Source organism: Piliocolobus tephrosceles, chromosome 1, assembly GCF_002776525.5.
Source record: "Piliocolobus tephrosceles isolate RC106 chromosome 1, ASM277652v3, whole genome shotgun sequence".
NCBI classification, from domain to species: Eukaryota; Metazoa; Chordata; class Mammalia; order Primates; family Cercopithecidae; genus Piliocolobus; species Piliocolobus tephrosceles.
In genome coordinates this window covers 89,469,091-89,496,755 of record NC_045434.1, presented here as the reverse complement: position 1 = coordinate 89,496,755, position 27,665 = coordinate 89,469,091, and the positions used below count along the sequence as shown (strand labels likewise).

At 53.0% G+C, this 27,665-nt stretch overlaps 1 protein-coding gene and 1 long non-coding RNA gene across 5 annotated transcripts in view; one reads left to right on the top strand and one right to left on the bottom strand.

The window, feature by feature from the left end:
* The window catches only part of LOC111543665, a 29,718-nt gene extending 23,209 nt beyond the window's left edge, over positions 1-6,509 (bottom strand). For both annotated transcript variants that reach the window (XR_002731931.2, XR_002731930.2), the window contains exon 1: positions 6,339-6,509. This is a non-coding gene — a long non-coding RNA (uncharacterized LOC111543665). The remainder of the gene's footprint in view (positions 1-6,338) is intronic.
* On the top strand, positions 1,705-27,027 carry RORC (RAR related orphan receptor C). 3 transcript variants are annotated; one of them, XM_023213749.1, is made up of 11 exons: positions 1,705-1,906; positions 3,401-3,430; positions 15,797-15,882; positions 16,270-16,411; positions 17,676-18,188; positions 18,407-18,528; positions 19,490-19,622; positions 19,781-19,888; positions 20,059-20,169; positions 21,679-21,788; positions 25,487-27,027. In XM_023213749.1, exons 1-11 carry the CDS (start codon positions 1,705-1,707, stop codon positions 25,646-25,648), a joined length of 1,719 nt encoding a protein of 572 aa, XP_023069517.1. In that variant the 3' UTR covers positions 25,649-27,027. The 3 variants fall into 3 exon arrangements, with proteins under 3 accessions (XP_023069517.1, XP_023069514.1, XP_023069515.1); XM_023213746.3 differs by lacking the exons at positions 1,705-1,906; positions 3,401-3,430 and adding an exon at positions 6,375-6,851 and having other exon boundaries at positions 19,409-19,622; XM_023213747.3 differs by lacking the exons at positions 1,705-1,906; positions 3,401-3,430 and adding an exon at positions 6,377-6,851.
* The last annotated feature ends 638 nt before the right edge of the window (positions 27,028-27,665 follow it).

Below are 27,665 nucleotides of genomic sequence, written 5' to 3'. Positions count from 1 at the left end.
GGGGAGTGGGTGAGTCACGAGGCTGTGGCATGGCTGACTCCTGCTCTGCTGTTTACCAGCTGGGAACGAGAGCAGGAGGAGGTGCCAGGGAGCCTCTTGCTGCAGCCTGGCCCCTGGCCAGTTGCCTGTTGGGTAACCAGGAGAGCCAGGCCCAGCTAATCAAACTCTGGGCCCAGGCTGTGCAGGAGAAAAGCAGCACCAGGATCCCCGGAAGCCTCGTCCTCCTGGCCTCCCTCAGAGCCTTCGCTACAGGCCTCAATGTGGGCCACTCAGTCTGGGAGCCTTTCCTTCTCCCAACAAGTCCAGTGCAGGATCTCTCCTCTCCTCTTCCCCACCAGGGCTTCTCTGCCTCCAGGCACTCCTCCAGGCCTGTCCCTTGTCCCAGCAGTTGAGGAGCACATGGAAGCATCAGGGGGTCAGGGAGTCCTGGCAAGAGCAGCAAGGGTTACAGGCAGGGGCCAAGCAGGCAGCGGCCTCAGGGAACTGAACAGTCACTGGGAGGAGTCTGACTGCATCTTAGAGAAGAGACAGGGTCCCCCAAACTTGTCCCCTCCATCTCCCCTATGCCTGTCACCTGTCCTAGGTAGAAATCACAGGATTCTGAAGTCACAAAGACTTGGGTCCAAATCATAGCTCACCCATTTATTGTTCTTGTGTGAGTCCTTGGGCAAAATCACTAATATCTCTGAGCATCCCTCCACTCACTGATCAATCTGGAATAATAATGTTTCCCTGTGGTGGATGTTGTGAATATTTACACAAAGTAAAAGCATGGATTTACATAAAGGACCCTGCAAAGGACCCAGCACACAGTAAGTGATCAGTAAATGCTACTTCCCTTCCTTTCTCCTGTCCTGTTTCTCAAGGCTCTATGCGCTGGTCCACTGGTCTCTCCTCGTGTCCCCTCCTGGTGCCAGGACACTCTGCCAGCCACTCATTTTCCCTGCCTGCTGGAGGGCCAGGTGCTCCCGCCCTCCACCCTCCACCCTCCTCCCTCCCCTGGGCCCTGCTCCCTGCCCTCCTGGGCAGCCAGGGCAGCCAGGACGGCACCAAGGGAGCTGCCCCATGGACAGGGCCCCACAGAGACAGCACCGAGCCTCACGGGGTAAGAGGCCCATGGCCCTGCCTGCAGGTGGAAGAGACTGCCGGAGGTTCAGAGGAGGGGAGAAATGGGAAGAGAATGGGCAAGAAGTGAGGAGGGGAGGGAGGGACAAGAGTGCAGAGGAGGAAGGCCTGGGTTGGGGGGCAGTGCAGGAGGGTAAAACCGAAGGAGAAACTGGAGGAGGGGCTGGGAAGATGACAGGAGAAGACATCAGAAAAGGAGAGAAATAGGAAGGAAAGGGAGAAGTGGGAGAAGGAAGGAACAGGTTGGAGGGTAGATGGAAAGAGAAGAGCCAAGTCAGGGAAGCCAGATCTAGACCTAGCAAGGGGTCAGAATGTGGACAGGCCCTCCCAGGTGTTGGCCTGCCCCAGGAGGAAGGGGGACACTGCCTCCTTGATCTGGCCAGGACCCCAGGCAGCAGTGGCTGGGAGGCTGGCTGCTCCACTTTCTGTTCATTCACCAGTGGAGAAACCTGTCCTTTAGGAGTGACAGACTTGGGGAGTGTGGCAGGGGGAACCACACCCTGTCAGCTGCCCACGACCACATAGCCTAGCCCTTTCCTCCCACTCACCCAAGGGTGTGGGATTTCATCTCTGCAGAGAATGTGGGGCACTGGGCCATCAGCAGGCAGGGACAGAATGTCAGGCCGTCCTTGGCCCCACCCATGGTCCAAGTCAGGAACCCCCTCAGAGCAGGATCCCAGGGCCACAGGCTTGGTCAGCTGTGAGCATGGAGGAGGAAAGTTTGAGGGCCAGAGTCACCAAGCTCCAGGGCCACCTGGTGGAGGAAGAACTGGCTGCCTGGGTGAACAAGGGGAGCACCCCCACCACAGGACTGCTGCGAGGTGTAAGGCTAGAGGCCAGGAGCCGGTGCCACGTCAGGGAGGAAGCTGGGTGGGGCCAGGCAGGAGCAAGGGGAGGTGGACGGGACTGGGTGGGGCCTCGCCACCTTGGGGCAGTCTTTTCTCCTCCCTCACCCCAGCAGAGCCCAGAGCCCAGGCCATCAGGACACTGGCCTCCACACAGCTCAGTGACCATGGCCTGCCAGTGGGGAGCATCTCCTGGGCAGAAGGGCATTGTGTGTGTGTGTGTGTGTGTGTGTGTGTGTGTGTGTGTGTGTGTGAGTCACGTGTCGAGACTGAACAGCAGAAGGAAAAAAATAACAGAACAGAGTCAGAGGTTAGGGAAGCTATAGGGGGTGTAGGGTGTGGTTGAAGGGCTTTCTGAGGCAAAAGACTGACCCTGTGCTCTGTGATGAGCTGCTATGTGGATGTAGGAAATGGACCAAGGTCTGGCAGGGGAATCTTCTTTCCAGGGGCTCCCTGGCTAGGTGTTTCATAGATGCTAACTGCATGAATGGGTGATCCCCTGCAACCATGCTCCAGCTAAGGCCCTCCCCTCAATGGCTGCTCCTCCTGGAGGTCTATGCATTCCTGTGACCTCCATCAACCCACTCATACTCCCTACTACCTAATCTCCACCCAGACCCAGCCACGCAGCAGCAGCAGAAAAGGGATGCCTTCCTTTTCAGGCTGGTAGGCCAGGGAAGCCTGGCCCATGGAAGCCAGAGAGGGGTCTGTGTTTACAGCTTTCCCTTCCTCTTCCTCCAAACATCCTCTCCCCCTCCTCCCAACCCTCACATCTCTAAGCCCTGGTGTTTTCAGGCATAGATAAGCAACCAAGAGATTTCAGTCCCACAGAGATTTAGCTGTGGCTGTAGGATATTTCTTGTGCACCTCCAGTGAACCAGGTACTGTGGAGGGCTCTGGAAATTACAAGGTGAATAAGACTGACAACGGTCCCTGCATTCACAGGGCTTTACAATTTGGCAGGGAAGACGCATTTCATAGACAATGACACAATTACAGCAGTTAGGTGACAGGTGACATGGTGAGTGCCAGGAAATAAAATGCAAGGAGCTAAGTGTGTCAGCACAAGGGCAGGGGAAGGGGGTGTGTGTGACTTCTCCAAGGAAGAGACATAATCAGAGACCTGAGGGAGAAAGAGAAGTTGGCTAGATTAAGGGGTACAGGAGGGACAGGCATTCTAGGCAAAGGAGTAGCTTGAGGGAGCCCCAGAGGCAGTGAGGAGCCTGACAGTTCTGGGTACCTGAAAGAGGGTCAGCATGGCCCAAGAGCAGAGGAGGAGATAGGGGCACTGCAGGGGGTGGTCTGTCTGCCCTTCAGACACCAGGCTCTGAGGGAAGGAGTGCAGCAGTGGGATCCTAGGAGTGGGGGAAGTGTCTCAACTCCTCATGGTCTTCAACCTTTGACGTCCACCCCCTCTCTTATCTTTACAGAGCTGCTGGCTGCAAAGAAGACCCACACCTGTGAGTAGGTGGTCCAGGGCAAGAAAATGGCTGGGGCACAATGAGATGGAGAAGAATTCAGCAAGTAATCTGGTGGGGGACTGAGGTTGGACAGAGGTGGAGGAGTCAGGAAGAAATGGCAGGCAACAGGAAAGCAAGGGGAGGTGCGAGGAAACCACAGATCAGGGCAATGGGAGGAGATGAGGAAGAAGCCTAAGCATGAAAGGAAACACTGTAAAGAAACCAGGAAAGAACAAAGGAAAAGGGAACCGCCTTGTGAAAAAAGGTGAGGAGAGATGCTGGACAGAGGCAGGGAGATGGGAGGGGGTGGGGGCAGACTGCCAGGCCGGGGAAGGAAGGAGATGGAGGTGGGGGAGTGTGCAGAGGCGAGGTGGCCTCAGGAACTCAGCGCTGCTGCCACAGGAGGCAGGGAGCCTGCACCAGGCTTTTTGTTGTTGTTGTTTGTTTGTTTGAGACGGAGTCTCACGCTGTCACCCGGGCTGAAGTGCAATGGCACAATCTCAGCTCACTGCAACCTCCACCTCCCAGGTTCAAGCAATTCTCCTGCCTCAGCCTCTCGAGTAGCTGGGACTACAGGCACCCGCCACTACGCCTGGCTAATTTTTGTATTTTTAGTAGAGGCGGGGTTTCACCATGTTGGTCAGGCTGGTCTCAAACTCCTGACCTTGTGATCCACCCCCCTTGGCCTCCCAAAGTGCTGAGATTACAGGCATGAGCCACCATGCCCAGCCTGCACCAGGCTTTGTGGTGCTGAGCCAGGTTTGGTGTTCATCTCTGTGGTTAACACATTCTGAGGTGTGAACAAGCCTGAAGCCAGCCTGTGCAGGACTAGAGAGCAGGAGAGTTTTATCTCTGTGGGAAACAGAATGGACAGGGGCACTCTGTGTCCTGGGGCCCTGAAAGCCAGACTACAGCAGGTAGGAAGGGCACTAGAGTTCAGAGTGGACTTCCCAGTGGACGCTAGTGAATAAGCATCCTCTCTAGGAACCACTCAGCACATCAGCTCTCCTCTCCTAGTTTGTGGCAAAGGCTAGTCCCCCAGAGAATGCACACAGTCCCAAAGCTATACCCATCAGGGCCACGCATGCCCTTCTGTAAGCATAGGTCCCTGAATCGACGAGAATCCCTCCAGGGGAGGAGTAGCCACACCATTTCTCTGTGGCTGTCCGGGAGACAAGTAGAGACATCTCAGAGAGCAAAGCATTGCCCTCCTCCCTGAGCTGGGCAGCCCAGGGCTGAGGGCCATCCAGGATGCTACCTCCTCCTGGGTGGGGGTTGCTTTGCTCAGCATAATCCTGATCAGTGTCTAGCCTGCCCCTAGCCACAGGGCCCCACGGAAATGCTGAGCAGGGCCCCAGGAGGAAAGCGGGTCAGGGAGTGACGCGGGTGAGCTGGGGGAGGGGGGTCACGGACCATATGTGGGTGGGGGGAGTAGGGGGACTTTCAGAGCAGTAGGAACTGTGAGAGGTCAAACCCTATTCCTTCCTTTAACCCCTGACCTCAGAAACCTCAGCCAGAACCATACCTCCTTATCCCTTTCCCAACCCACCGATCCTCATGTCCCCACCCCAAGAGTCCTAAGGATCCAGGCTGACAGCCTCTCCCCGACTCCACAGCCCAGCTCCTGAAGCCCCAGGAAGGCCCAGGAAGGCAAGGAAAGGCCTGTGCCTGGATGAGAGGGTCTAGAGTCCCAGCAAGATTAGATACCTCTCAGGAGTTTGCCCCACAGAATCCAGGAGACATTAAGGCCTCCCCCAGGCTGGGAGACTCTGAAAATTGGCTCCTGAATTGAGACAACCCCAAGATGGGGGTCTCAGATGGGGAATCTGGGGGAACTCCCTAGACCAAGAGGGAGCCTGAATACTGAGGGGCCCTGAAGAGGGACTCTCAAAGCCAGCGTACAACACAGAGCACATAAGAGGCTGAGAAGGCCTCTGGAATTATTTGGCCTCTGAGAAGGACCTCCCTCCCCCAGGCCAAAAAACACTCCAGAGAGACTCACATGCCAAGGGACCTCCCAGACTGAGACACCCTCAAAAGCAAACTTGAACCAGAGAAACCCTCCCATCCTTCAAGTGGGATCCGAAGCCAACCCACCTGGGCTTGAATCCTGACTCTGCCGCTTACTAGCTATGTAACCTTGGACAGGTTCCTTAACCTCTGTGTATCTCACTTTCCTCCTCGAAGTGAGGATAATGGTAGCTACTTCATAAAGTTTTCTTTATTTTTTCTTTTTGAGACAGATTCTCACTCAGTTGCCCAGGCTGTAGTGCAGTGGCATTATCTCAGCTCACTGCAACCTCCGCCTCCCGGGTTCAAGCGATTCTCCTGCCTCAGCCTCCTGAGTACCTGGGACCAAAGGCGCTCGCCACCACGCCTGGCTAATTTTTGTATTTTTAGTAGAGATGGGGTTTCACCATGTTGGCCAGGCTGGTCTCGAACTCCTGACCTCAGGTTATCCACCTGCCTCGGCCTCCCAAAGCGCTGGGATTACAGGTGTAAACCACCACCACCCCCAGGCCACATAAAGTATTTTGTGAGGATTAGATAATCCACATAAAACATTGAGAACCATTTCTGACACCTAATAGTAAGCACTATTATGATTATGAGCATGATGATGGTGATGATGATCATTATCTACACCCCAATTTCAGCAGTTTGGCTCCTAAGGAAATTTCTGATTTCCTTCTGCGGATTGTGGGTATTTGCCTGGTGATTATCACTGCTTCTATCGTTTCCACGTATTCCCTAGCACAAGATATACGTGGTGTCTGCAGGGAGGAGCGTGGGCATGGGGGTGGTGGGACAGCCCTCCCGGCTGCACCACACTGGGCATGGCAGTTGGCAGTCCTCAGGGTGTCAGGTGGCACATGCCACCACCCCAGGCAGACATCCTGTGACTTACCTCTCAAAACATCCCTGTCCCTGAAGTCACCTGGCAAAGAGGGTCAGGCTCGGAAGGTCCTCAGGGGGAGGAGGAGTAGAAACCTGGCCTCAGGCTCGTGTGAGCTCCATTCCGGCTCCCCAACCAGAACTACCCTGGCGGGTGGAAACAGCTTTTACCGCGTGTGGCTGTCGCATGTGGTTTTGGAATTTTCCAACGCCCCCTACGATTGGCTGCCCCTCCCCTCACACCCTGCCCCAGGCCCAGATTGGCCACGTGGGGCGCCTGTCATCCTACTCACTGCACCCCTTGGGGGTGGGGTGGGGGGTTGTCACTTGGCCACCTGTGTGGTGCGGAGCTTAAACCCCCCAGCCCAGAAGCACTGGGGGAGAGTTAGGTGCAGAGCTTCAGGCTGAGGCACTGCTGAGAGGGCCTCGCCCGCCTCTGCTGCCAGCTGCACCCCACTCTTGGACCACCCCCTGCTGAGAAGGACAGGGAGCCAAGGCCGGCAGAGCCAAGGCTCAGTCATGAGAAGTAAGTGAATGGGGCCGCCTGGGGGCGGGGGAGCCTGGACCCTGTCGTCACCCCTCTGGAAAGGAGGATGTCTTGGGAGCAGTGTGAGCAAAGCTGAGTGCTCCTCCCTGGCAGGGTACGTCCTGGTCAAGGTCAAGATCTGTTGGGAGATGGGTGGAGCAGCTGGGGAGTCCTGCTAGCCAGGCAGCTCCCTGACAGCAGCAATGGTAAGAGGACTGTTGAGGATTTCCTAAGTTCCAAAAAGAACCTCCAAGAGTATCTGAGGTATCCGGGCCCCTCATTTTACAAAAAGACTGAGAGCCAAGGAGGCTGCATAGTTCGCCCAAGGTTACACAGCTGGTATCTGATGGAGGCTGGTAATTACTAGGGACCCTGAACGCACTCTCCTGGCTCCTGTTACAGTGTTTCCCTCTGTGCCTCCAGCCTGCTTGTGAGGAAAAGGAGGCCAGAGCCGTTGCTGTGCTCTGAAGCAACAGGACGGCAAGAGTCAACTGAGGTCGGCAGGCAGCAGGGCTCAGAAACCCCGCATCCAGGCCTTAAAGCCACCAGGCTTTCTGCCCAATCCAGGGACATGAGGACTAGGTGGAATCCAGTCAGGGTGCACCCGGGCACATGCCTGTGTGTGTGTGTGTGTGTGTGTGTGTGTGTGTGTGTGGTTCTCCAGGGTCAATCCTGGAGAACTGTCAGTTCCACCCATTTGACGGGGGAAGCAAGGCAGTGGAGATGGGACTGGAAAGACCTCAGCCTCATCCTTTTCCTGGCTTGGAGCCCTGGGCCAACAATTGGTGGGCAGATGTCTGGGCTTCCTGTGCCTTCCAGCAGAGCAAGGGTGGGCAACCTCAGGAAGTCCCCTGTACTCGTTGTGAAGGGAAGCCAGGGAAGCCAGAGAAGCTCTCGGAGCACAAGGTGAAGGAGGAAAAGGGAAGCCCCATGCCCCTATATGGCTGAGGCCTGAGGCAGCCCCAGCTTCAACCTGGGGTCTTCCCACAAGCCACAGACGGGAGGCCGTATTGAGTCCTGGAAAGACCCCTGGACTGACAGTGTAAGACCAGGCGCTTGTGCCCCCTGTCACTGGCTAGCCATATAGGCTTAGACAAGCCAGGTCCCTGGGCCCTGGTCTACCAAACGCAAAACAAGGGAGCTAAATTTTAAGATAAAACAACAAAACCAACTACGGAGAGTCTCGCAGTTCCAAAGGCCCAGGGCCAAGAGAGAGCCCAGTGCCCTGAGACAGGCATCCCCAAGGGTGATGAAGGAGACTCAGCTCTCCCAGAAATTAGAAGGAAGGGAAACCAAGGAAAGAAAAGAGTTCCACTTCTGTGATGGGGACTGAGGCCACAGTGCAGACATATGAGCTGGAGTGGATAAGGAGGGCTGGGGAGAAGAGCCAACAGCTTCCACACAGAGAAAAGGGCCCCTTGGAACTTCAGTTTCCCTTCTAGCTTCTCTCTATTAGCAGCAAACGCTGGCAAACTGGTCTTCCCAGAGAGGGCCCCTAATGAGCAAATCAACCCTGGGATGAAATGACCAGGTGTGCTTCTAGCCCAGCAGCAGAGCAGGAGTCCCCTGCAGGGGATGAGGGAGACACTTGGCCAGCTCTTCATTAGACCTACCCCCACCATACACACACAGCCCTACCCAGGCTGGGAGGTAGGAGAGAGGGCCTTCTCCGACGAGGGGGTCAGTGCCACTGGTCCTTCTCACTTTGACATTTACGGGTATCTCATAGCCCCAGGTTATCTGACCCCAATGAATGCCAGCCACCACCAGCCCCTCCAACCACCGATGGCGAGAGTCAAAGCACGTGGGGTTTGGGACTGTGACACACCCAGAGACCAAGGGCCCGGCAAAAGGAACAGAAACAAATCAAGAAATAAGGAGAGATGCAGAGGCCCAACTCAAAGAGCAGGTTTCTGGAACATCTGCGGAGACAGTAATGTCCAGCTGGAGGTGTGGATGGAGAAACACCAATAGAGCCAAACACATGGAGGTGCGGCCGGGCGCAGTGGCTCATGCCTGTAATCCCACTTCGGGAGGCTGAGGCGTGAGGCCAGGAGTTTGAGACCGGCCTGGGCAACAAAGTCAGCCCCTGTCCCTACAAAAAAATGTTTTCGAATTAGGTGGGCATGGTGGTGTGTACCTGTAGTCCCAGCTATTCTGGAGACTGAGGCAGGGGGATGGTTTGAGCCCAGGAGTTCAAGGCTGCAGTGAGCTATGACCAATGTCACTGCACCCTAGCTTAGGTGACAGAGTGAGACCCTGTCTCTTAAACAAACAAAAAAACATGAAGATGTGAAGCCCAGAAACAGAGCTGAAGTGCAGAAGATCACACGGCACGTAGACACAGGGAGAGGCGGAGAGAAAAGATAACTGGCGGTGAAGGGAAGACAGGGAGACACAGGGTCTAGGAAAGTGATAAGGGGGAAGTACGGTGGCTCTGACAAGGATGGCACCAGTGCCCTGCCATCCGACCTGCTGCTGTCAAGTGCAGAGAATGTGTCTGTATGCCAAAGAGACTCCCAGCCAGCCAGAGGGAGGGTAGCCCAGACATCTTCCCCTAAGGGCATGGCCAGTGTGGCACCAACAGGCACTGAGGCCCTGGCATTTGGCCTGGATGGGGAGGTGGGAGGCCGAGGGGTGCGAGATCACTGTGAGCTGATCTTTCTTAGGTTTGGTCACGATCATGAGGAACAGTGGGCCAGAAAGGACTCCAAGTCCCCAGGGTACACAGATATCACCCTGAGAGCCCAGGGTCATCTGAGGACTCTGTGAAGGGCTTCTTCCTTCCTTGCATCACTCCAGCATCCTTCTCTTTCCCCATCTTCCCCCTCCTAACAGAAATACCAAACCCCCGAGCCCAAGGCACTAGACTCAGCTTGTCCCAGCAAAATGAAAATATGTGGTCCTTACCAGGAACTCCTCCCCATCCCCTGCCTCTGTGTTGCTGACTCAAACTAACAAGTAACAGGACTTTCTAAGGGCTAAGGGTTCTCCCAGGCAGGCAGCCCAAGGTCCTTGCTCCAGTTCTCATATGGCTAGTCCTTTCTGAGGTCTCACCTTCACGCCTGCTGCTGCAGTGCAGCCCCTTCCCTGGGGCTCTAAGGCTCAGAAAGGATGGAGATGTCAATTTTGGAGGAGGGACAGTGACAAGGCAGGGCCTCAGGGCCAGAGCCAAGGTCTTTCTGGGTCCACTACACTCCTGGGCAGCAAAGGTGCTCTGGGAAAGGGGACAGACGGCCGTGGAGGCAGGGAAGGCGCTGATAGTAGATGGTAACGTCTGGGCTCCCACTCGCCAGAGCTTCCTCCTGGTGATTCATCCCCTCCCCCATTCACTGGTTGTTTTCACTCGCCTTTCTCCAGTCCCAGACTGCGGGGGTGGCGGAGGCACCAGGAGGGGGGGTTTCGGGTGACTGGCTGGCTGTCATTCATGGCTTTTCAAAACCCCAGACTCTCCCTCGCCCACCTGAGTTTTAGCTTCACTATTTTCTCAGCCCTAGGATCTGGGTGTTTCAGCAGAAAATTCTCACCAGGAGCTGCGGGGAGGGCCCTGGCCTGGGCTGGGGTAGTGTTCACCAGGTAGAACCACTTCTTCCCCGGCCCCCATCCAGCCCTCCCGCTCCTGCTCCCCTGTGGTGGCACCCACCACCTTGGTTTCCAGCTTTGCAGAAGCTGGGGGAACTGAGAGCTGAGAAAGGAGGGAGGCTGGTGACAGGTTGGGGTGTGCAAGGGACCCCTGCCCAGAGCTGTGGTCTCAGTGGGGATTGAGACAGAGAGTTCTGGCTGTGGGGAGAGGACGAGCCCTAAGCTAAGGAAAGAGATGTATTCCTCTTTCTCACTCATTCATTCATTCTGCAAAGAGAGGCATACCAAGATGTATGGAAACCTAGTCTATACGCTAAAGGGGCTATGGTGTTCCCGAGGAGTCCCCCAGAACCCTGTTGAGATATGTAAGTCGTCCCACTTGGCCTTAGAGAAAGGGGTAAGGGCAGGAGGAGGCTGGGACCTCAGAGGATGAGTTGGGACAGAGGGAATAATATCTCTTGGGATCTTTATACAAACAGGAGTCCTGGCTTTAGTTCTGTGGATTTCCTCTGTGAATTCTGTTCCTAGACCACCACACTCACCTCACACTTTTTCCCCTCCAGCCAATAACCATGTCCTCTACCCAGGTCTCCGGTGTGCATTTGGGTGTCTTATCCTCGTAGGGTATGTAGCTTAAGGCTTGAGGGCACTGGTTCCAGGATTACAGAGATCTAGCTTCAAATGCCAGATCTGCCACTTCCGGCTGTGTGACCTTAGTCAAGCTGCTTACTCTTTCTAGGCCTCAGTTTTCTCGTCTGTAAGATGAGGGTGATACTAGCAGGGCCTACTTCACAGGGTTGTTGTAATCATTAAATGAAAATGCATGTAAAGCCTGGCACAGAGTAAGAATTCGGCCAATGCTTATGTCTATCATTATCCTTTCTCCTTAATCAGTATCCACTGGAGAAAAGGGAGAGAGAAAGAGAAGAGGAAAAGGCCCAGCTCTAGACTGATGAGGCACCAGGAGGAGATGAGGACCCCGGGGTTCCTCTGTGTGAACCCATTCTGTACCATGATGGTTGGGGGGTGGTGGTTCTGGGGTTTGAGGGGAGAGATCCCCCTGGGTTGCAGCCCCTCCCCTGCTCCTACCACTTCCTCTCTGTGGCATAGGGCACCTGGATGGGGCCCAGGGTTGGCTTCCTAAGCTGGCACAGGGCCAGGCTCTGGAAGTACTCAAAGAGCACTATCACTGAATCTCGCAGCTGTGAGAGGCTCAATTAGAGGAGGATGGAGGACTTTGCCTCTACCGTATTTCCCCTCATAGGAGGAGCTACTAGGTTGCTCCTGGGGATACTTCAGTCTCCAAAGCAATCCAGAGGAGATTCAGGTTCTTTCTCTAGTATTGTCTCAGAATGAAGTTTTAGAGATCACACTGGATGGCAGAAAAAAATACAAGAATGAGCTCAGGAAAAGATTGCCAACCCTGGCCCCACTTCCTGGAAGGAGCAGCCTCGCAAAAAGGCAGGAATAGGGACTAAGTTCTTGCTACTAAAAGTATAGGCTGAAGACCAGCAAGCTTAGGCACCAACTAAGAGCTGACCAAAGTGCAGAATCTTGAGCCCCACCTCAGATACCCAGGTAATCTTGTTTGAGATGCAAAAAGCCATAGTCATTAGATATCAGTCATTAGATGACTTAAGGAGCTGGCGTGCGCATTTGGGCATTTGTCTCTCCTTTTGGAAGCATGTGGAATTGGAGTTTTCTTTTGGAGAAAGCTCTCTCTCAGGAGAGAGCTACAGTGAGAGAGCTGCAGGTGAGATGTAAAGATCCTTTCCAAGACAGCAGACGAGGGTAGAGTTAGGGCTGCCATGGGAGCAGTGGTGCAGGGGCTGGCTCGAGGTTCCTGACCTTTGCTTGGCTCTAGTTCCTGGCACTGGCAGGCCCTTAGATGGTAAGTTCCTGGCAGACCTGGCTCCTGGGCAACAGTTTGAGTAATCCTGTGATTACTCAGCTCCTTCTCCCCAATCTGAGTTCCCACCACCTGCTGCTTCAGGGACGTGTCTCCCAGGGGTAGCTTTTGAAGGTGGGTTATCATCAGAGGTGTTTTCAGCTCCTCTCACCAACCCCCAAGTCTACCAGCCCCCTTCCCGTTCTCCCCCACCCCTTCTCTACAAGTAACACACACATTTATGTACACAGTACTGGTACTTTCTTTCTGAGGTTTGGGTAGATGGCACTGAAGGGAGTGCAGGTGGCAGGGGAAGGAGGGGGTAGCAGGACTAGAGGGCCTGAAGTGCTGAGGGGGCTATGGGTTGGGCAAAGGCCAGGATACAAGCCTGGATTTTCTGTGTTTCAGTGTTTCCGCAGCCATCTCTCCATCCCTAGGTCTATGTCTCTGTTTTTCCTCGTCCCAAACCTCTTGGTCTCTCTAGCTCAATGAGGGTAGGGGGTCTGACATTCCAGCTCAGAGTCTTTGGCCCTCTGTGCCTGTCTCACTGGGTACTTCTGTCTTGGACCAGGAGGATGGAGGATGGGCTGACCAGGTGACTGGAGTCCAAGGCTTTGATGTCCCCCAAACATGGGTATTTGTGAACGGGGTCCTTGACTGGCCGCATCTTCCTGAGAAGGTCAGGGTCTTGGTGACACTGTTGTGAGGTTCCTAGGGCCAGGAGCAGCAGTGGGTCAAGCATGGGGCAGGGAGATGTGTCTGGGGTCACCCATGTGGTCAGCACACACACGCACACGGATGTGGGTCTTGGAGAAGGGAAGAGGCAGGGAGGCCTGTGGTTGACTGCTGGGCCAGAGCCCGAGTTCCCACTGTGGCTTGGCCTAATCTCCCTCCTGCTTACTTTTTTTGGGTGGCCTACGTTGGTTTCTCCCGTCTCTGGTCTTAGGCCACTGAAAAGAGAGACGCCGCAGTGTTGGAGGGGGAGGTGTTGGGCAAGAACAGAGTCCACAGGGCCTGAGTGCTCCTCCCAGCCTTGCCAGTCCCACTGGGCTTCTCAGCCTGACCTCTGCTCAGGAGTAACTTGAATACACAGTGCTTTCCATGGGTGATATCATTTCATTACTCTCCGTTACCTACAATCACCCCCATGGACAGGCAATAATATTTTTATCCTGATCTTGCTGACAAGAAAACACAGGTCTAGAGGGAGAATCTAAGTGACTGGAAGTATGAATGCCCTCACATTTTCTGCCCCCCGTTCCAGACACCAGTGCCCTTTTATTCTCTCTTCCCCTCCATGCATTAAAATCTGCTCTTAATTTACTGGAAAGAATCTGGAAAACTCACTTACCACCTGGTCCTGGGGGGACCACAGCTCACAGTGTGAGCACTGGAAGCTTGCTGCCGGGCAGGCACGTGTGGCTGGGGGTTGGGGGAGGAATCAAGTGCTAACAAAGGGATTTCAGATCCCCACATGCCCTGTCCCCGTCAGGCGCAGCTGCTGCCTCTAACTCACTTCAAGGCTGGCCTGAGGGATGATGGTTTAAGAATGATGGAAATAATATTTTGGGGAATGGCCAGCAAGCCATGGTCTCCCTGCCCACTTCACAACAACTGGCCCTACCTGTGACCAGTGTCCAGGCCAGGGACTGGAGGTGAGCTCACAGCAATGTGCACTCGCCCTCTAGAGAGGCTGCCACTTCTTTTTTTGAGACGGAGTCTTGCTCTGTCGCCCAGGTTGGAGTGCAGGGGCCGGATCTCAGCTCACTGCAAGCTCTGCCTCCCGGGTTTACTCCATTCTTCTGCCTCAGCCTCCCGAGTAGCTGGGACTACAGGCACCTGCCACCTCACTCGGCTAGTTTTTTGTATTTTTTTTAGTAGAGATAGGGTTTCACCGGGTTAGCCAGGATGGTCTCGATCTTCTGACCTCGTGATCCACCCGCCTCGGCCTCCCAAAGTACTGGGATTACAGGCTTGAGCCACCGCGCCTGGCCGAGGCTGCCACTTCTTTTGCCCCTTTGGTGGGAGACATGTCATAGATTAAAAGGGGCTTTGGCCCTTCTCTTCACTTTTCTGGCCTGCCCTGCCCCAGGGCTCTCCACTCAGAGGGGAGGCCGCAGGTCTGTGATGGCGGAAAAGAGACGCGTATGCTCTGGGAAATGTTAAAAAAAAAAACCTACAGTAACCAGGGATCCCAAGCTTTGCCCAACTACCTTTCAAGGAAGAGCTGGGAGAAGGCCTCCTTGAAGCTCAGCAGAGAGCCGTGGACATTGACAGGGACAGGGCAAAGCAGAGATGAGCCTAGGGCCAGCAGCGAACCACAGGCATGGGGAAGCAGGTACAGGTTACAGTGAGTTCAGTGGGAGAGAGAACCTGGGGTCCTAGTGCCCCATGAGCAGATGCTAACATACAAACATGCACGTGTGGACGCAGGAGTAACCAGATATTTCGTAGGCTCACAAATGACACATACTTTTCATGCATATGCACACGCACAAGCATGCCTTCAAACATACTCACTGATATGTGTACCCCAAAAGACAGGTACACAGAGCAGCATAACGGAAAGTTCAAGGGAACTGGGATATAGACCCAGGTCTCAGGCAAACTGGCCTATGACCCTGGTCCAACTGCCTTGCCTTATCTGGCCTAGTCCTTCATTGGTAGATGAAGAGGTTGAATGAGATGGTCTCTAGTCTCAGCCAGTTTTAACACCGATGATTCATGTTCACACAAATGGATACGGATGCCCTTGTACAAAAATAAGTGTTCACACTCAGACACACGGATGTACACAAAGCCACCCTGTCTCTGCTCTGGGGCCAAGAGCCTAAGAGCCCTGGCTAATTCTTTCCCCGGGCTCTCAGGCATCCAGCAGAGCTGGGGTGTTGAGACCCAGTTTCCTGGGCTCCTCCCTGCCACCCCCTCATCCCTTCTCTGTATAGCCCCTCCCTGAGCCTTCACTGACTGGCTGGGAAGAGCTGGCATCTCTGCCTATCCCCCACCCCTGATGTACCACATCTTCCTGCCATACCCTACACTCTGCCCATGGGTGCTGAGCCCCAGTGGGGGAGGGAGGCACAGAGGAAGCCCCTTGGGCGGGAAGCAGGTGTTGTGAGGCAGTGAGCAGTCCTGTGTCCCAAGGAGGGAGGGAGGCAACTGGAGCTTTTCAACTCGAAGGCTGAGCAGGTGGCCCCTCTACAGCTGCTTTCTCTGCCTCCGTAGCACTGATACAACTCCCAGCCGCCCCTCGACACTCCCCTCCTCTGTGAAACAAACACAGCTTCCTCACATCCTTTGCTGAGAAGCATTTGGCATTTCACTTCCCCTTCCATTTTGCAAGAGGGAAACAGCAAGCTGGAGCTGGTTGGAGAAGTGGGGGAAGCACCAGGTACCTGTATCTGCAGCCCAGGTACATAGTGGTTAAATGCAGAAAAGGCTCCTGGGCTGACCTACTTCTCGTTCTCTCTTCCAGCACAAATTGAAGTGATCCCTTGCAAAATCTGTGGGGACAAGTCGTCTGGGATCCACTACGGGGTTATCACCTGTGAGGGGTGCAAGGTGAGTCATAGGCATGTATATGCATGCATGTGTGCGTGTGCATACACACGCGCGCGCGCGCACACACACACACACACGCAGCGTCTCCTTAGAGATAAACAAGGGGCTTAGTGGTCTTTGTTCTGACTCCAGGGATGATCTCCTGGGCAGCCAGGAAAATACCTGAGTAGTGCCTCCCTGGAGAACCCTCAACACTGGCAGGGCCCTGTCTTAAGCTAGGGAAATGACTGCAGGATAAATTGCAATTACACAAATAGATGGAGGCGACAGAAAACTGACAGGTCGCGGAATGTAGAAAAGCTGCCAGAGCTTGTGGGCTGGAGGCATTTGTGAGTGAGCTGGGCCTGGCCAGCATAAGCAGTCTTGCCCTCCACCTGCTTTCCCCAGGGCTTCTTCCGCCGAAGCCAGCGCTGTAACGCAGCCTACTCCTGCACCCGTCAGCAGAACTGCCCCATCGACCGCACCAGCCGAAACCGATGCCAGCACTGCCGCCTGCAGAAATGCCTGGCGCTGGGCATGTCCCGAGATGGTGAGGCCAAGTCGACAGTCTCCTGGGGTTTTCCTGGTGTCTCCGGAGGGGCAGCCTGGCCTGCTGAGCTAGACAAGGCTTAACCCGCAAGACTGCCCGTCCTCTGGTCTGCTCTCCGTTCCTCCCCCTTACAACCCCTTGTCTCCTCCCCTGCCGGGATGGATGGCCACCCCATCAAAGTTCTTTGGAGTCCCTAACTTTAGGCTTTGCTAGAACAAACCTCCTCTTTCCAAGGTCCGATACCTCTTCATCTCTTCTTACTTGGAACGAATTCTCCTCACTCTGCTTCCCTCTGGCCCAGCTCCCATGCAGCTCTGGCACCTTCCCCCGCTACCCCATTGCTGTAGTTCTAGCTCTATCTCCCTTCCTAGTCCCCCATTCCCATACTTGGACACGGGACTGTGGCCAGGAATGGAAAGAGAATTGGCCTGAGAACAACCAGAGAGTGGTCGTGGGGGAGGGCTGGTGTGTTCCTGGTGCCTTATCCACCCTTCTCACCCACCACCTCCTCACCGGTCCCCCTCCGCACCCCCACCACAGAAGGAGCCCAGGGTGGAGCTGGGGGGGCATGAGGTGATGAGGAGCCAGAAGGAGCCCGTCAGCACTTTTCAGTGCCCAAAATAACAAAGCAAAAGGAAGCACGCAGGGGTGCAAAGGGGCAGGCGGGGCGAGGGGCTGTGCCCCCACACCTGGGAGGGGTGGCGGGGGGAGTAAAAAGGCAGGAAAGAGAGAGCAGAAGAGGATGTTCAGAAACAAGCCGCGGAGCCCGGGTTGGGCTGTGGTGAGTATCTAGGTCACCAGGGAGCCTGCAGGCCTGACCACAGGGAGACCTGTGTTCTCAGCTCTCCTCTTCCTCCGACCCTCCCAGAAAGGCGAGGTGACCCCAATACAGCCTGAGGCCCTCTGCGCGACCACCCCCAGCCCCCATATCTGGAGGCCAGAATCCCCAGCCCCCATATCTGGAGGCCAGAATCCCCAGCCTAGACTCATTGCTGGAATTTTGCCATGATTCAAAGCTGATTTAGAACTTAGAAGATTTTGCTTAGCAGATTGAAATGGCAGGCTGGACAGACCCCAGAAGCAAACAAGAGTGAGAGGTGGACGGGGTCTTGAGCATAAGTTCCCTAAAGGCTAGAGACACTGTGCTTGGAGTCAGTCATTCAGAGAGCAGCAAGTTAATCCTTTAATGACCAAATGCCTGCTGACCCTGCCCTGTGCCATGTTCTCCTGCCTCATAAACCCCTGGTCCCCGGACCTCTTTCAGCTGTCAAGTTTGGCCGCATGTCCAAGAAGCAGAGGGACAGCCTGCATGCAGAAGTGCAGAAACAGTTGCAGCAGCGGCAACAGCAGCAACAGGAACCAGTGGTCAAGACCCCCCCAGCAGGGGCCCAAGGAGCAGATACCCTCACCTACACATTGGGGCTCCCAAATGGGCAGCTGCCCCTGGGCTCCTCGCCTGACCTGCCTGAGGCTTCTGCCTGTCCCCCTGGCCTCCTGAGAGCCTCAGGCTCTGGGCCCTCATATTCCAACAACTTGGCCAAGGCAGGGCTCAATGGGGCCTCATGCCGCCTTGAATACAGCCCTGAGCGGGGCAAGGCTGAGGGCAGAGAGAGCTTCTGTAGCACAGGCAGCCAGCTGACCCCTGACCGATGTGGACTTCGTTTTGAGGAACACAGGCATCCTGGGCTTGGGGAACTGGGACAAGGCCCAGACAGCTACGGCAGCCCCAGTTTTCACAGCACACCGGAGGCACCCTATGCCTCCCTGACGGAGATAGGTGAGCAGCTAGGGGGAAGGGAGAGGGTGGTAGAAATGAGGGAGGGGTTTCTACCAGCACCCTATATCAATCAAACATGAGCCTGAGGGAATTGAGGGGTCCGGATGAGGGGCTGAGGGAGGAGGTGGAGCAGGATAGGCCAGGCTGAGAAGTGCCCTTGTGTGAGTAGGGGTAGGAGCTGGCTGAGATCACGCCATGCCTTCCTTCTTCGACCCCAGAGCACCTGGTGCAGAGCGTCTGCAAGTCCTACCGGGAGACGTGCCAGCTGCGGCTGGAGGACCTGCTGCGGCAACGCTCCAACATCTTCTCCCGGGAGGAAGTGATTGGCTACCAGAGGAAGGTGAGGCCAGGAGACCTGCAGGAAGGGAACGCAGCCCACCCCCACGGGGAGAGCTCAGAGATGGCTACCTGCACACACCTGGGTATTGGGGCAGGGCGGCACGTCACAGACACAGGCTGGCCAACAAGCATGTGCACACCTTCTGTGTACATTTGTGAATGTGTATATCTGTCTACACCCCAGCAGATGGATGAGCGCTTTTCCTTAGTCCTTGCCTATTAAAATTGTACCTGGCCTTCATCCTATCTCCTCTACAATGCAGACCTTGGTGCACTCTCCTTCCTCCTCTTCCATCAACAGTAACAATAATCAGAACCCTGATTACCATTTGTTAAACACCCCTTCTCTGCCAGGCATTGTGCTAAACACTTAACGTAAATTATCCTCAGCCCCTACCACAACCAACCTATGAGGGTGGCATTTATTCCTATTTTTAACGGACAGAAACTGAACCTAGAGGGGTTAATAGATTTCCTCAAGGTCACAAAGTGGTGGAACCAAAGTCAAATTCAGATTCATCAGGCTCCAAAGTTTATGCTGCCTTTTCGATCACACTCTCATGATACCACCTGCTCTAAACACACTCGCTTGGCACTTCACATTTGCTTCTCTAGGTTACTGAGATCTTGGGCATAACCTTTGTAGGGGAAGGGGCAGCAGTATGTCCTTTTCACCTCAATGAGAGGTACATTGTTGGAGGGCAAAGCTGTATCTCATACTTTTTTGATTTCCTTACAACAGTTAACTCGGTGTCAGCAGCCGGTGGGTGCTCAGTGTGTGGGACTCACTGGCAGGAATCGCCCTGAGTGCATTTGTGCTAAGACCAGGTTTTTGAAAATGCTAGTTGAGAACATAGGAGTTCAGAGCCTACCCCTTGCAGTTTATTAGGTGGGGCTCCAGGGCTCAGGACGATCACGGGGCCACACAGAGCGTACAGCAGGACCCTCCTCCCTCCCTGCAGTCCATGTGGGAGATGTGGGAACGCTGTGCCCACCACCTCACCGAGGCCATTCAGTACGTGGTGGAGTTCGCCAAGAGGCTCTCAGGCTTTATGGAGCTCTGCCAGAATGACCAGATTGTGCTCCTCAAAGCAGGTGCTCAGGGATGGGTGGGCAGGCCTGGGGGCAGGGGGACAGAGCACAGCACGGGGCAGAGCCAAGTGGAGGGAGGTGGCTTAAGGAAATCAGGGGGACAGAGTCAGATCCTGGCTTTGCCTGACACTGTCCCTGCATCTTCTCTCCCCACTGCCCAGGAGCAATGGAAGTGGTGCTGGTTAGGATGTGCCGGGCCTACAATGCTGACAACCGCACGGTCTTTTTCGAAGGCAAATACGGTGGCATGGAGCTGTTCCGAGCCTTGGGTGAGGGGCAGGGAGAAATGAGAGAGAAGATTCTGATGCCAACCCCGGGCAAAGCTTCGTGACCCAGGGCACCCTCTTTCCAGGGGTCTGCTCTAAACACCATAAGGGCAGTGTCCTCGGGCACCACCGCTCCAGCCACTCTCTCACTTTTCTCATTTCCACTCCAACAGGCTGCAGCGAGCTCATCAGCTCCATCTTTGACTTCTCCCACTCCCTAAGTGCCTTGCACTTTTCCGAGGATGAGATTGCCCTCTACACAGCCCTTGTTCTCATCAATGCCAGTGAGTGTCGCTGGGCTTGGGTGAAGGACATTCAGGTGGCAGGGACCTGGCAGATATTGAAGAAGAGTCTAGATCTTCAGATGTGGTTAAATCTGGGAAATAGTTTTAAATAGCAGAATGAGCCCTACTCAGTATTGCTATAAAATAAAATGAGTTAAAATAAAGATTCAGAGGACTTTCAGAGAGGGACAAGAGCAGCATAATGTGGGGTTGTGGGAAGTGGAAAGAAATGAGGTTGAGAGGAAATGAGCCACTTTCCTGATAGAAATGTGTCTGATTGTTAGTCTATGGCAGTGACATCATTGTAGCACACATCAGAATCACCTGGGGAGCTTTAAAAACGATTGCTGCCTGGGTCCCACTTCCAGAGATTCCAGTGTACATGTGCTTCACTATTTATGATGGGGTTATGTCCTGATAAACCTATAAGTTGAAAATATGGTAAGTTGAAGTTACATTTAACACGCCTAACCTACTGAACATCATAGCTTAGCCTAGCGTACCTTAAACGTGCTCAGAACGCTTACATTAGCCTGCAGTCAGGCAAAAGCATATAACACAAAGCCTATTTTTAAATAAAGTGTTGAATAGCTCATATAATTTATTGAATATGGTTCTAAAAGTGAACAGTAGAATGATTGCATGGGTATTCAAAGTATGGTTTCTACTGAATGCAAATGGCTTTCTCACCAACATAAAATTAAAAAATAGTAAGTCAAATCATCATAAGACTGGGACCATCTGTAATTGATCAGGGGTGCACTGAATTTTAACAGCCACCCCCAGGCCACCAAGACTAAGAATCACTGCTCTGTGTGAACTAATTTTAAGGCTGTATGCCTATAATGGGAAGACTCTGGATAGCCTATCCACTCCCCTGGCATGGAGTAGCTGGGCTGAGCCAGCTGAATGCTAAGTATTCAGAGAACCTAGGGAAGTGGGTCAAGCTGCTAACCTGAGTTTGCAGATCAAGACTATCAGTCTTCTGGCTCTGCCAGTGAGTGGACACCTAAATATGCCCCTCAAACTAGAGATAAAAACTTTAAAGATGACTTCTGGGTAGTTTATAGAATCAGGGCAAAAGTTAGCCACAGATTGCTGCAAGCCCCCTGGTGCAGGCCTGGGCACCTTCAGGAAGGCCACCTCCTATCAGGAGACTTTTTCATACATTGGGGAGCTCTTTTCCAACTCTTGTTCCCCCTATGGCAGAATCCTAGTGCCTAGCATTGAACGAGCTATGTGGAATATCAGGTGACCAGGGAGAAGGTAGCGTGGAGTCAGGAGATCAGAAGTTCTCATACCTTTCATCTCTTCCCAGTTCTCCTTGTAGACAGTTAGCCAAGCCCAACGTCCCAGAGCTTACCACCATCAAACCAAGGCACACACATGCACACACTCAGCAGAGAAGACCTCTATCCAGCACAGACGTCCACAAAGATACACCCTTTTGTTGGGAGTTAACGTCCACCTTCTTTCTTGTTCTCATTACGGTCCCACCCCCTCCTCCAGACCGGCCAGGGCTCCAAGAGAAAAGGAAAGTAGAACAGCTGCAGTACAATCTGGAGCTGGCCTTTCATCATCATCTCTGCAAAACTCATCGCCAAAGCATCCTGGCAAAGGTAGGAGCAGTCCCTGGAGTAGAAGAGGCCAGGCCCATCGCCAGCTCTGTGACATCAGAGTTTGCGAGGGCCGGGTTCTGTGGGTACAGAAGAGGAAGTGCGGGAATACCACGCTCTGTTAGAGAACTTGCATCAGCAGTGGGAACTAAGGGAATGAACAGCTACTTCCATGTGCATGAAGACTGGAAAGTTAGAGAGCCTGGAATTGGGAGGGACCTCCAGGGAACAATTCAGTTTAATATAGCCAGCACTTATCCAGCACCTGCTTGTATAAGGCACTGTGGAAAGATACAGAGATTTGGTTGCTGCCCCCACCAAAAGATTTTAATCTGGTACGAAGAAGAGATCTGTGTATCACTAACTCTAACATAGAGTAGAATGTGGTATGTGATATAATAATAATGCAATTAACAGGGTGCTTTTGCTGACATGCTTTCTCATCCTCATGGCAACACAGTCAATAGGACAGGTGTTCAAATCTCCCTGTGTAGCAGCCAGGCGCAGTGGCTCAAGCCTGTAATCCCAACACTTTGGGAGGCTGAGGCGGGTGGATCACCTGAGGTCAGGAGATCGAGACCAGCCTGACCAACATGGTGAAACTCTGTCTCTACTAAAAATACAAAAAATTAGCCAGGCGTGGTGGCAGGCGCCTGTAGTCCCAGCTACTTGGGTGGTTGAGGCAGGATAATCGCCTGCAACCGGGAGGCAGAGGTTGCAGTGAGCCAAGATTGTGCCATTGCACTCCAGTCTGGGCAAAAAGAGCGAACTCTGTCTCAAAAAAAAAAAAAAAATCTTGTAGCTATCAGGAGACTTCAGTGACTTAAATGAAGATTGAATCCCAGTGCTCTTTGTGCTTTCTCTATCCCTGTGTCCCCTATGTATAACTATAATAAGAGACACCAGAAAAATGTTATGACGGTATAAAACGGGGATTAAAAATAATTTGGGGGGTAAAAGGAGTGGGTCATAAATACTTCCCAGGGAAGGTGACATTTATACTAGGCCATGAACGATGTAAGATTTTAACAAGCATTCATGGGGGTGGGGCAGGCATTCCAGGCTTAGGGAACAATAGGAGCAAAACAATGTATATATATATATACCCTTTTCCTGGGGTCTAACCAAAAAAATGGATGGGATGAGTATGAGAGGCTGGGGATATTTGCTTTATGGGGTTTGGGTGTGGGACTAGGGTACAACGAAGACCAAGAACAACAGGAGCAAAAATAAGGAGGCAAAATAGTGCATACGTAGAGAATAGCTCATGATACATCCTGACTAAAGCGTAAAATCAGGAGCTGGGATAGACCGATGGGGCAGAAGAGCACCAGATGATGAGCCTGAAAATTAGGTCAAGGGCAAATCAGAGAGGACTTTCAATGCCATATAAGAGTTAAAGCTTTATTTCTAGGCCACAGGGAGCTCCAAAGGCTAGAAAAATGACACAATCAGAGCTGTTATTTAGGCAATTTACTTTGGAACCAGTATAAAGGAACCATTTATGTAATTATTCAAGCAGGCCTTTGCTATGTGCCAGGCACAGGGCTGGGTGTTAAGGATACGGCAATGACTTACACAGTCTGTGCTCTGAAGAACTTGAACTTTAATCTGCTACAGGATGGATTTGAAGGAGGAGAGACAGAAATCTGGGAGAGCAATTGGAAAGCAAATCTGGTTGGATCTGCTTTCAAAATACATCACCTTCCCTACTATTACCACCACTCCGGCCCCTACCAGCTCTCAGCTCTCACTTGGACTTTAAGAGAGGCCTCCTAACTGGGCCCCTGTTCCACCCACGTCTGCCCTGTAGCAACCACACCACACCTACTCAGCACCCAAGGTAGCCCTTTTAAAAATGCAGTCTCATCATGCCCACTCCTATGGTTTTTTTCTTGCTTTGTTGTTGTTGTTGTTGTTTGTTTTGTTTGTTTGTTTTGAGGTAGAGTATTGCTCTGTCGCCCAGGCTGGAGTGCAGTGGTATGATCTCGGCTCACTGCAACCTCCACCTCCCTGGTTCAAGTGATTCTCCTGCCTCAACCTCCTGAGTAGCTGGGATTACAGGGGTGAGCCACCATGCCTGGCTAATTTTTGTATTTTTAGTAGAGACGGGGTTTCACCACGTTGGCTAGGCTGGTGTCGAACTTCTGACCTCAGGTGATCCGCCCACCTCGGCCTCCCAAAGTGTTGGGATTACAGGTGTGAACCACCACGCCCGACCTTGACTCCTGTTCTCAGCCCTCCTGTAGCTGCCTGTCATGCTGAGAATCAAATCTAGAGTCTGTGTCATGGTCAAGTGGCTCATAACATGATCCCTGCCTTCTTTTCTCACCTGATCTTCCACTGCCCCTTCAAACACCCATTGCAGCCACACTTGCTTCCTTGCTATTCCTTGAACACATCAAACCTGGTCACAGGGCTTTTCTACCTGCTATTGTAGTCAACTGGAAGGTTCTTCCCCCAGTTTTCCAAATGGTTTGCTCCATCTCTTCATTCGAGAGAGGTTTTTCCTAACCAGTAACCCCATACAAAAAGCTTTAGTTTTCTTTAAAGAACTTATTATCTGACACATTACATATTTATTTTCTGGGCCTCTCACCAGAATGTAAATTTAATCAAGGTAGAGATTATACTTTATTGACTGATATATCTGATATATCACTAGAGGCCATCACAGTGTCTAGCTCCGATTCAGATGGGTTCTCAACAAATATTTGTTGAATGAACAAAGGAAGCTATTGCCACAGCCCAAAAAAGCTCAGAATAAAGCAGTGGGGAGGAAGAGAAAGAATCCAGGAGATATGAAGGGATCACACCCTGCTGCCTGCTTTTCCCTGACTGCCTCTTTCCAAGGAAACTAAGCTAGGGGGAGGGAGGCAATGGCAGGCAACAGACATTTTTAAGCCCCTTAGTTATAGAGGAGACTGCAAGAGATAAATTGTTCTTTCAGCCTTGCTCTGGTGAGGTCTCCCTGCCTCCGTCTGCTCACTGGTTTCTGCACCTTTTTCACCTTCCCTTTGGCTGAGTGCTGGCAGCGTTGGTTTGACTTGCAGTGTTAGGCGCCTGCTTAGAAAGTCTGTTTAGTTCAAAGAGTTATTAAGCATTTGCCATGTGCTAAGCATTATGATAGGCACAGAGGAGACAGGGAAAGACAGATCCCAGCTAAGGAGCTGAAATCTAGGGTGGGAAGGCAGACAAAATGGACCATTTTCCTGCAATGTGGTAAGTGCTACACAGAGGAAAGCCCAAACGAAGGACCTTAATCCAGATGGGGGCAGTTAGGGAAGTAGTCTTAGGAGAGGTGATACTAGAGGGTAAGAATTAGGAATGGGAAGAGGGGAACTACATGCACAAAGGCAGAGGCATGTGACAGCATACAACAAGAGTCACGGACAGTCACTCTTATAAAAGCATGAAGTGCACATTAGAGTCTTTGATAAGGTTCATTCCAGAAGTATCGGGAACACAAATTGAGGGCTTCACCCAGAAAACATTCACCTGTTCCCCACCCATTCTCGCTTCCCTCCAGTGTGCTGAACACACTCGTACTTCTACCAGGGGGATTTGGCTGGTACCAGAGTGCCAAGTACATAAGGGGAAGGCAAGGAGGGTTGGTCCTAGCCCAGGAAGAATGAGCAGGCTTCTTTGCTCTGAGGAGAGCTGAAGTATTGACCTTCCCTTCCCCATTAACCCATATCCAGCTGCCACCCAAGGGGAAGCTCCGGAGCCTGTGTAGCCAGCACGTGGAAAGGCTGCAGATCTTCCAGCACCTCCACCCCATCGTGGTCCAAGCCGCTTTCCCTCCACTCTACAAGGAGCTCTTCAGCACTGAAACCGAGTCACCTGTGGGGCTGTCCAAGTGACCTGGAAGAGGGACTCCTTACCTCTCCCTATGGCCTGCTGGCCCACCTCCCTGGACCCCGTTCCACCCTCGGCCTTTTCCTTTTCCATGAACCCTGGAGGGTGGTCCCCACCAGCTCTTTGGGAGTGAGCAGATGCTGCGACTGGCTTTCTGTCCGCAGGCTGGCCTGGCAGTGGGACAATCGCCAGAGGGTGGGGCTGGCAGAACGCCATCTCCAGCCTCAGCTTTGACCTGTCTCATTTCCCGTATTCCTTCACACCCAGCTTCTGGAAGGCATGGGGTAGCTGGGATATAAGGACTTCTGGGGGACCAAGCCATCCTCAAGAAAACAGGGGCATCCTGGATGAATAGAATGCAATTCATTCAGAAGCTCAGAAGCTAAGAATAAGCCTTTGAAATACCTCATTGCATTTCCCTTTGAGCTTCGGCTGAGGGAGATGGATCAAGCTCAGAGACTGGCAGTGAGAGCCCAGAAGGACCCGTATAAAATGAATCTGGAGCTTTACATTCTCTGCCTCTACCTTCCTCCCAGCTCAACAAGGAAGTGTTTGGGCACCCTACCCTTTTCCTGGGGTCTAACCAAAAATGGATGGGATGAGGACGAGAGGCTGGAGATAATTGTTTTATGGGATTTGGGTGTGGGACTAGGGTACAATGAAGGCCAAGAGCATCTCAGATATAGAGTTAAAACTCAAACCTGTTATGTGCACTTTAAAAATACACTTTAGGGGCTGGCACAAATCTGATCAGAGACACATATCCACACAGGGGAAACACACACAGACTCAACAGCAGTCATGTAGTTCCAGAGACACGGGAACCTGACACAATCTCTCTCATCCGTGAAGCCACAGCTTGAAGGAGCCTAGTGGCCTCAGGGAAAAGTCCCAATCCTGAGGGACCCCCCAGAGATTTCCGTGGTGCTCCAGTCCACTGATCTTGGGCCTGGGGTGATCCAAACACCACCCCAGCTCCAGCTGTCTTCTACCACTAGTAGCGCCAGGAGAAGCAGAGGTGGCTGGCACTGGTCAGTCAGAAGGCACGATCAGACCCTGGAGGACTTTCCTGGCCTGCCTGCTAGCCCTGCTCTTGTTGTGGAGAAGGAAGCAGATGCGATTGCATCACCCTGTCACTGGGCACCACTGACTCCAACATGGAGGACACCAGGGAGCAGGGCCTGGGCCTGTTTCCCCAGCTGTGATCTTGCCCAGAACCTCTCTTGGCTTCATAAACAGCTGTGAACCCTCCCCTGAGGGATTAACAGCAATGATGGGCGGTTGGGGGGTTGGGGGTGGATTGTGTCCTCTAAGGGGACAGGTTCATCGGAGTAAACATAAACCCCAACTTGTGCCATTCTTTATAAAATGATTTTAAAGGCAAGAGGTGTGTGTGTCAGGGGGTAGAGGAGATCCTTAAATTAGATTACCTGCATGCCTGCTCTCCAGTCTCATTCCTGGGTCAAGACTCAGATTTCCAGCTCAGCAATCCATCAGCATTATATGGATCCAACCTACCCTCACCCCACCCATGCAGTTTCTCCCAGGTGGAGCAGTCCCTCAGTGAGGACTGTGAATGAATCCTCAGGAACCCCCACTATTGGAGCCTCAAACTGAGCTCCGCGGGAGATGCTCTAGACTGAGAACTTCCCATAAATGATACCCACAGGGAACGTTTAGATTTAGAGGTTGTATAGAATTGCTCCACATCTGGGAGACCAAAAGACAATCCTCTGGAAGGTGGCTGGCCCGAGCTCCCCTGTGGGGGAATCAGGATGTCAGAGAGATCCTCTAGAGCCTGCTGCTCTTGCTATTGCATGACCCCTCCCTGGCACCAGAGCCTCCCTCCTGGCTCCCTCCCCTGTCACTCGCCAGCCTGTAGTGGTGCTTGCTGCAGCCCTCCCTGGTTGCTTTATTTATTTATTTTGCACCAACAGGGTTGCTGCAGACTCATTCTTGCCTGGTTTAAAAAGAGAGAGAGAGGAAAAAAAAAAAAAAAAAAAAAGGAGAAATGCTTTCTGG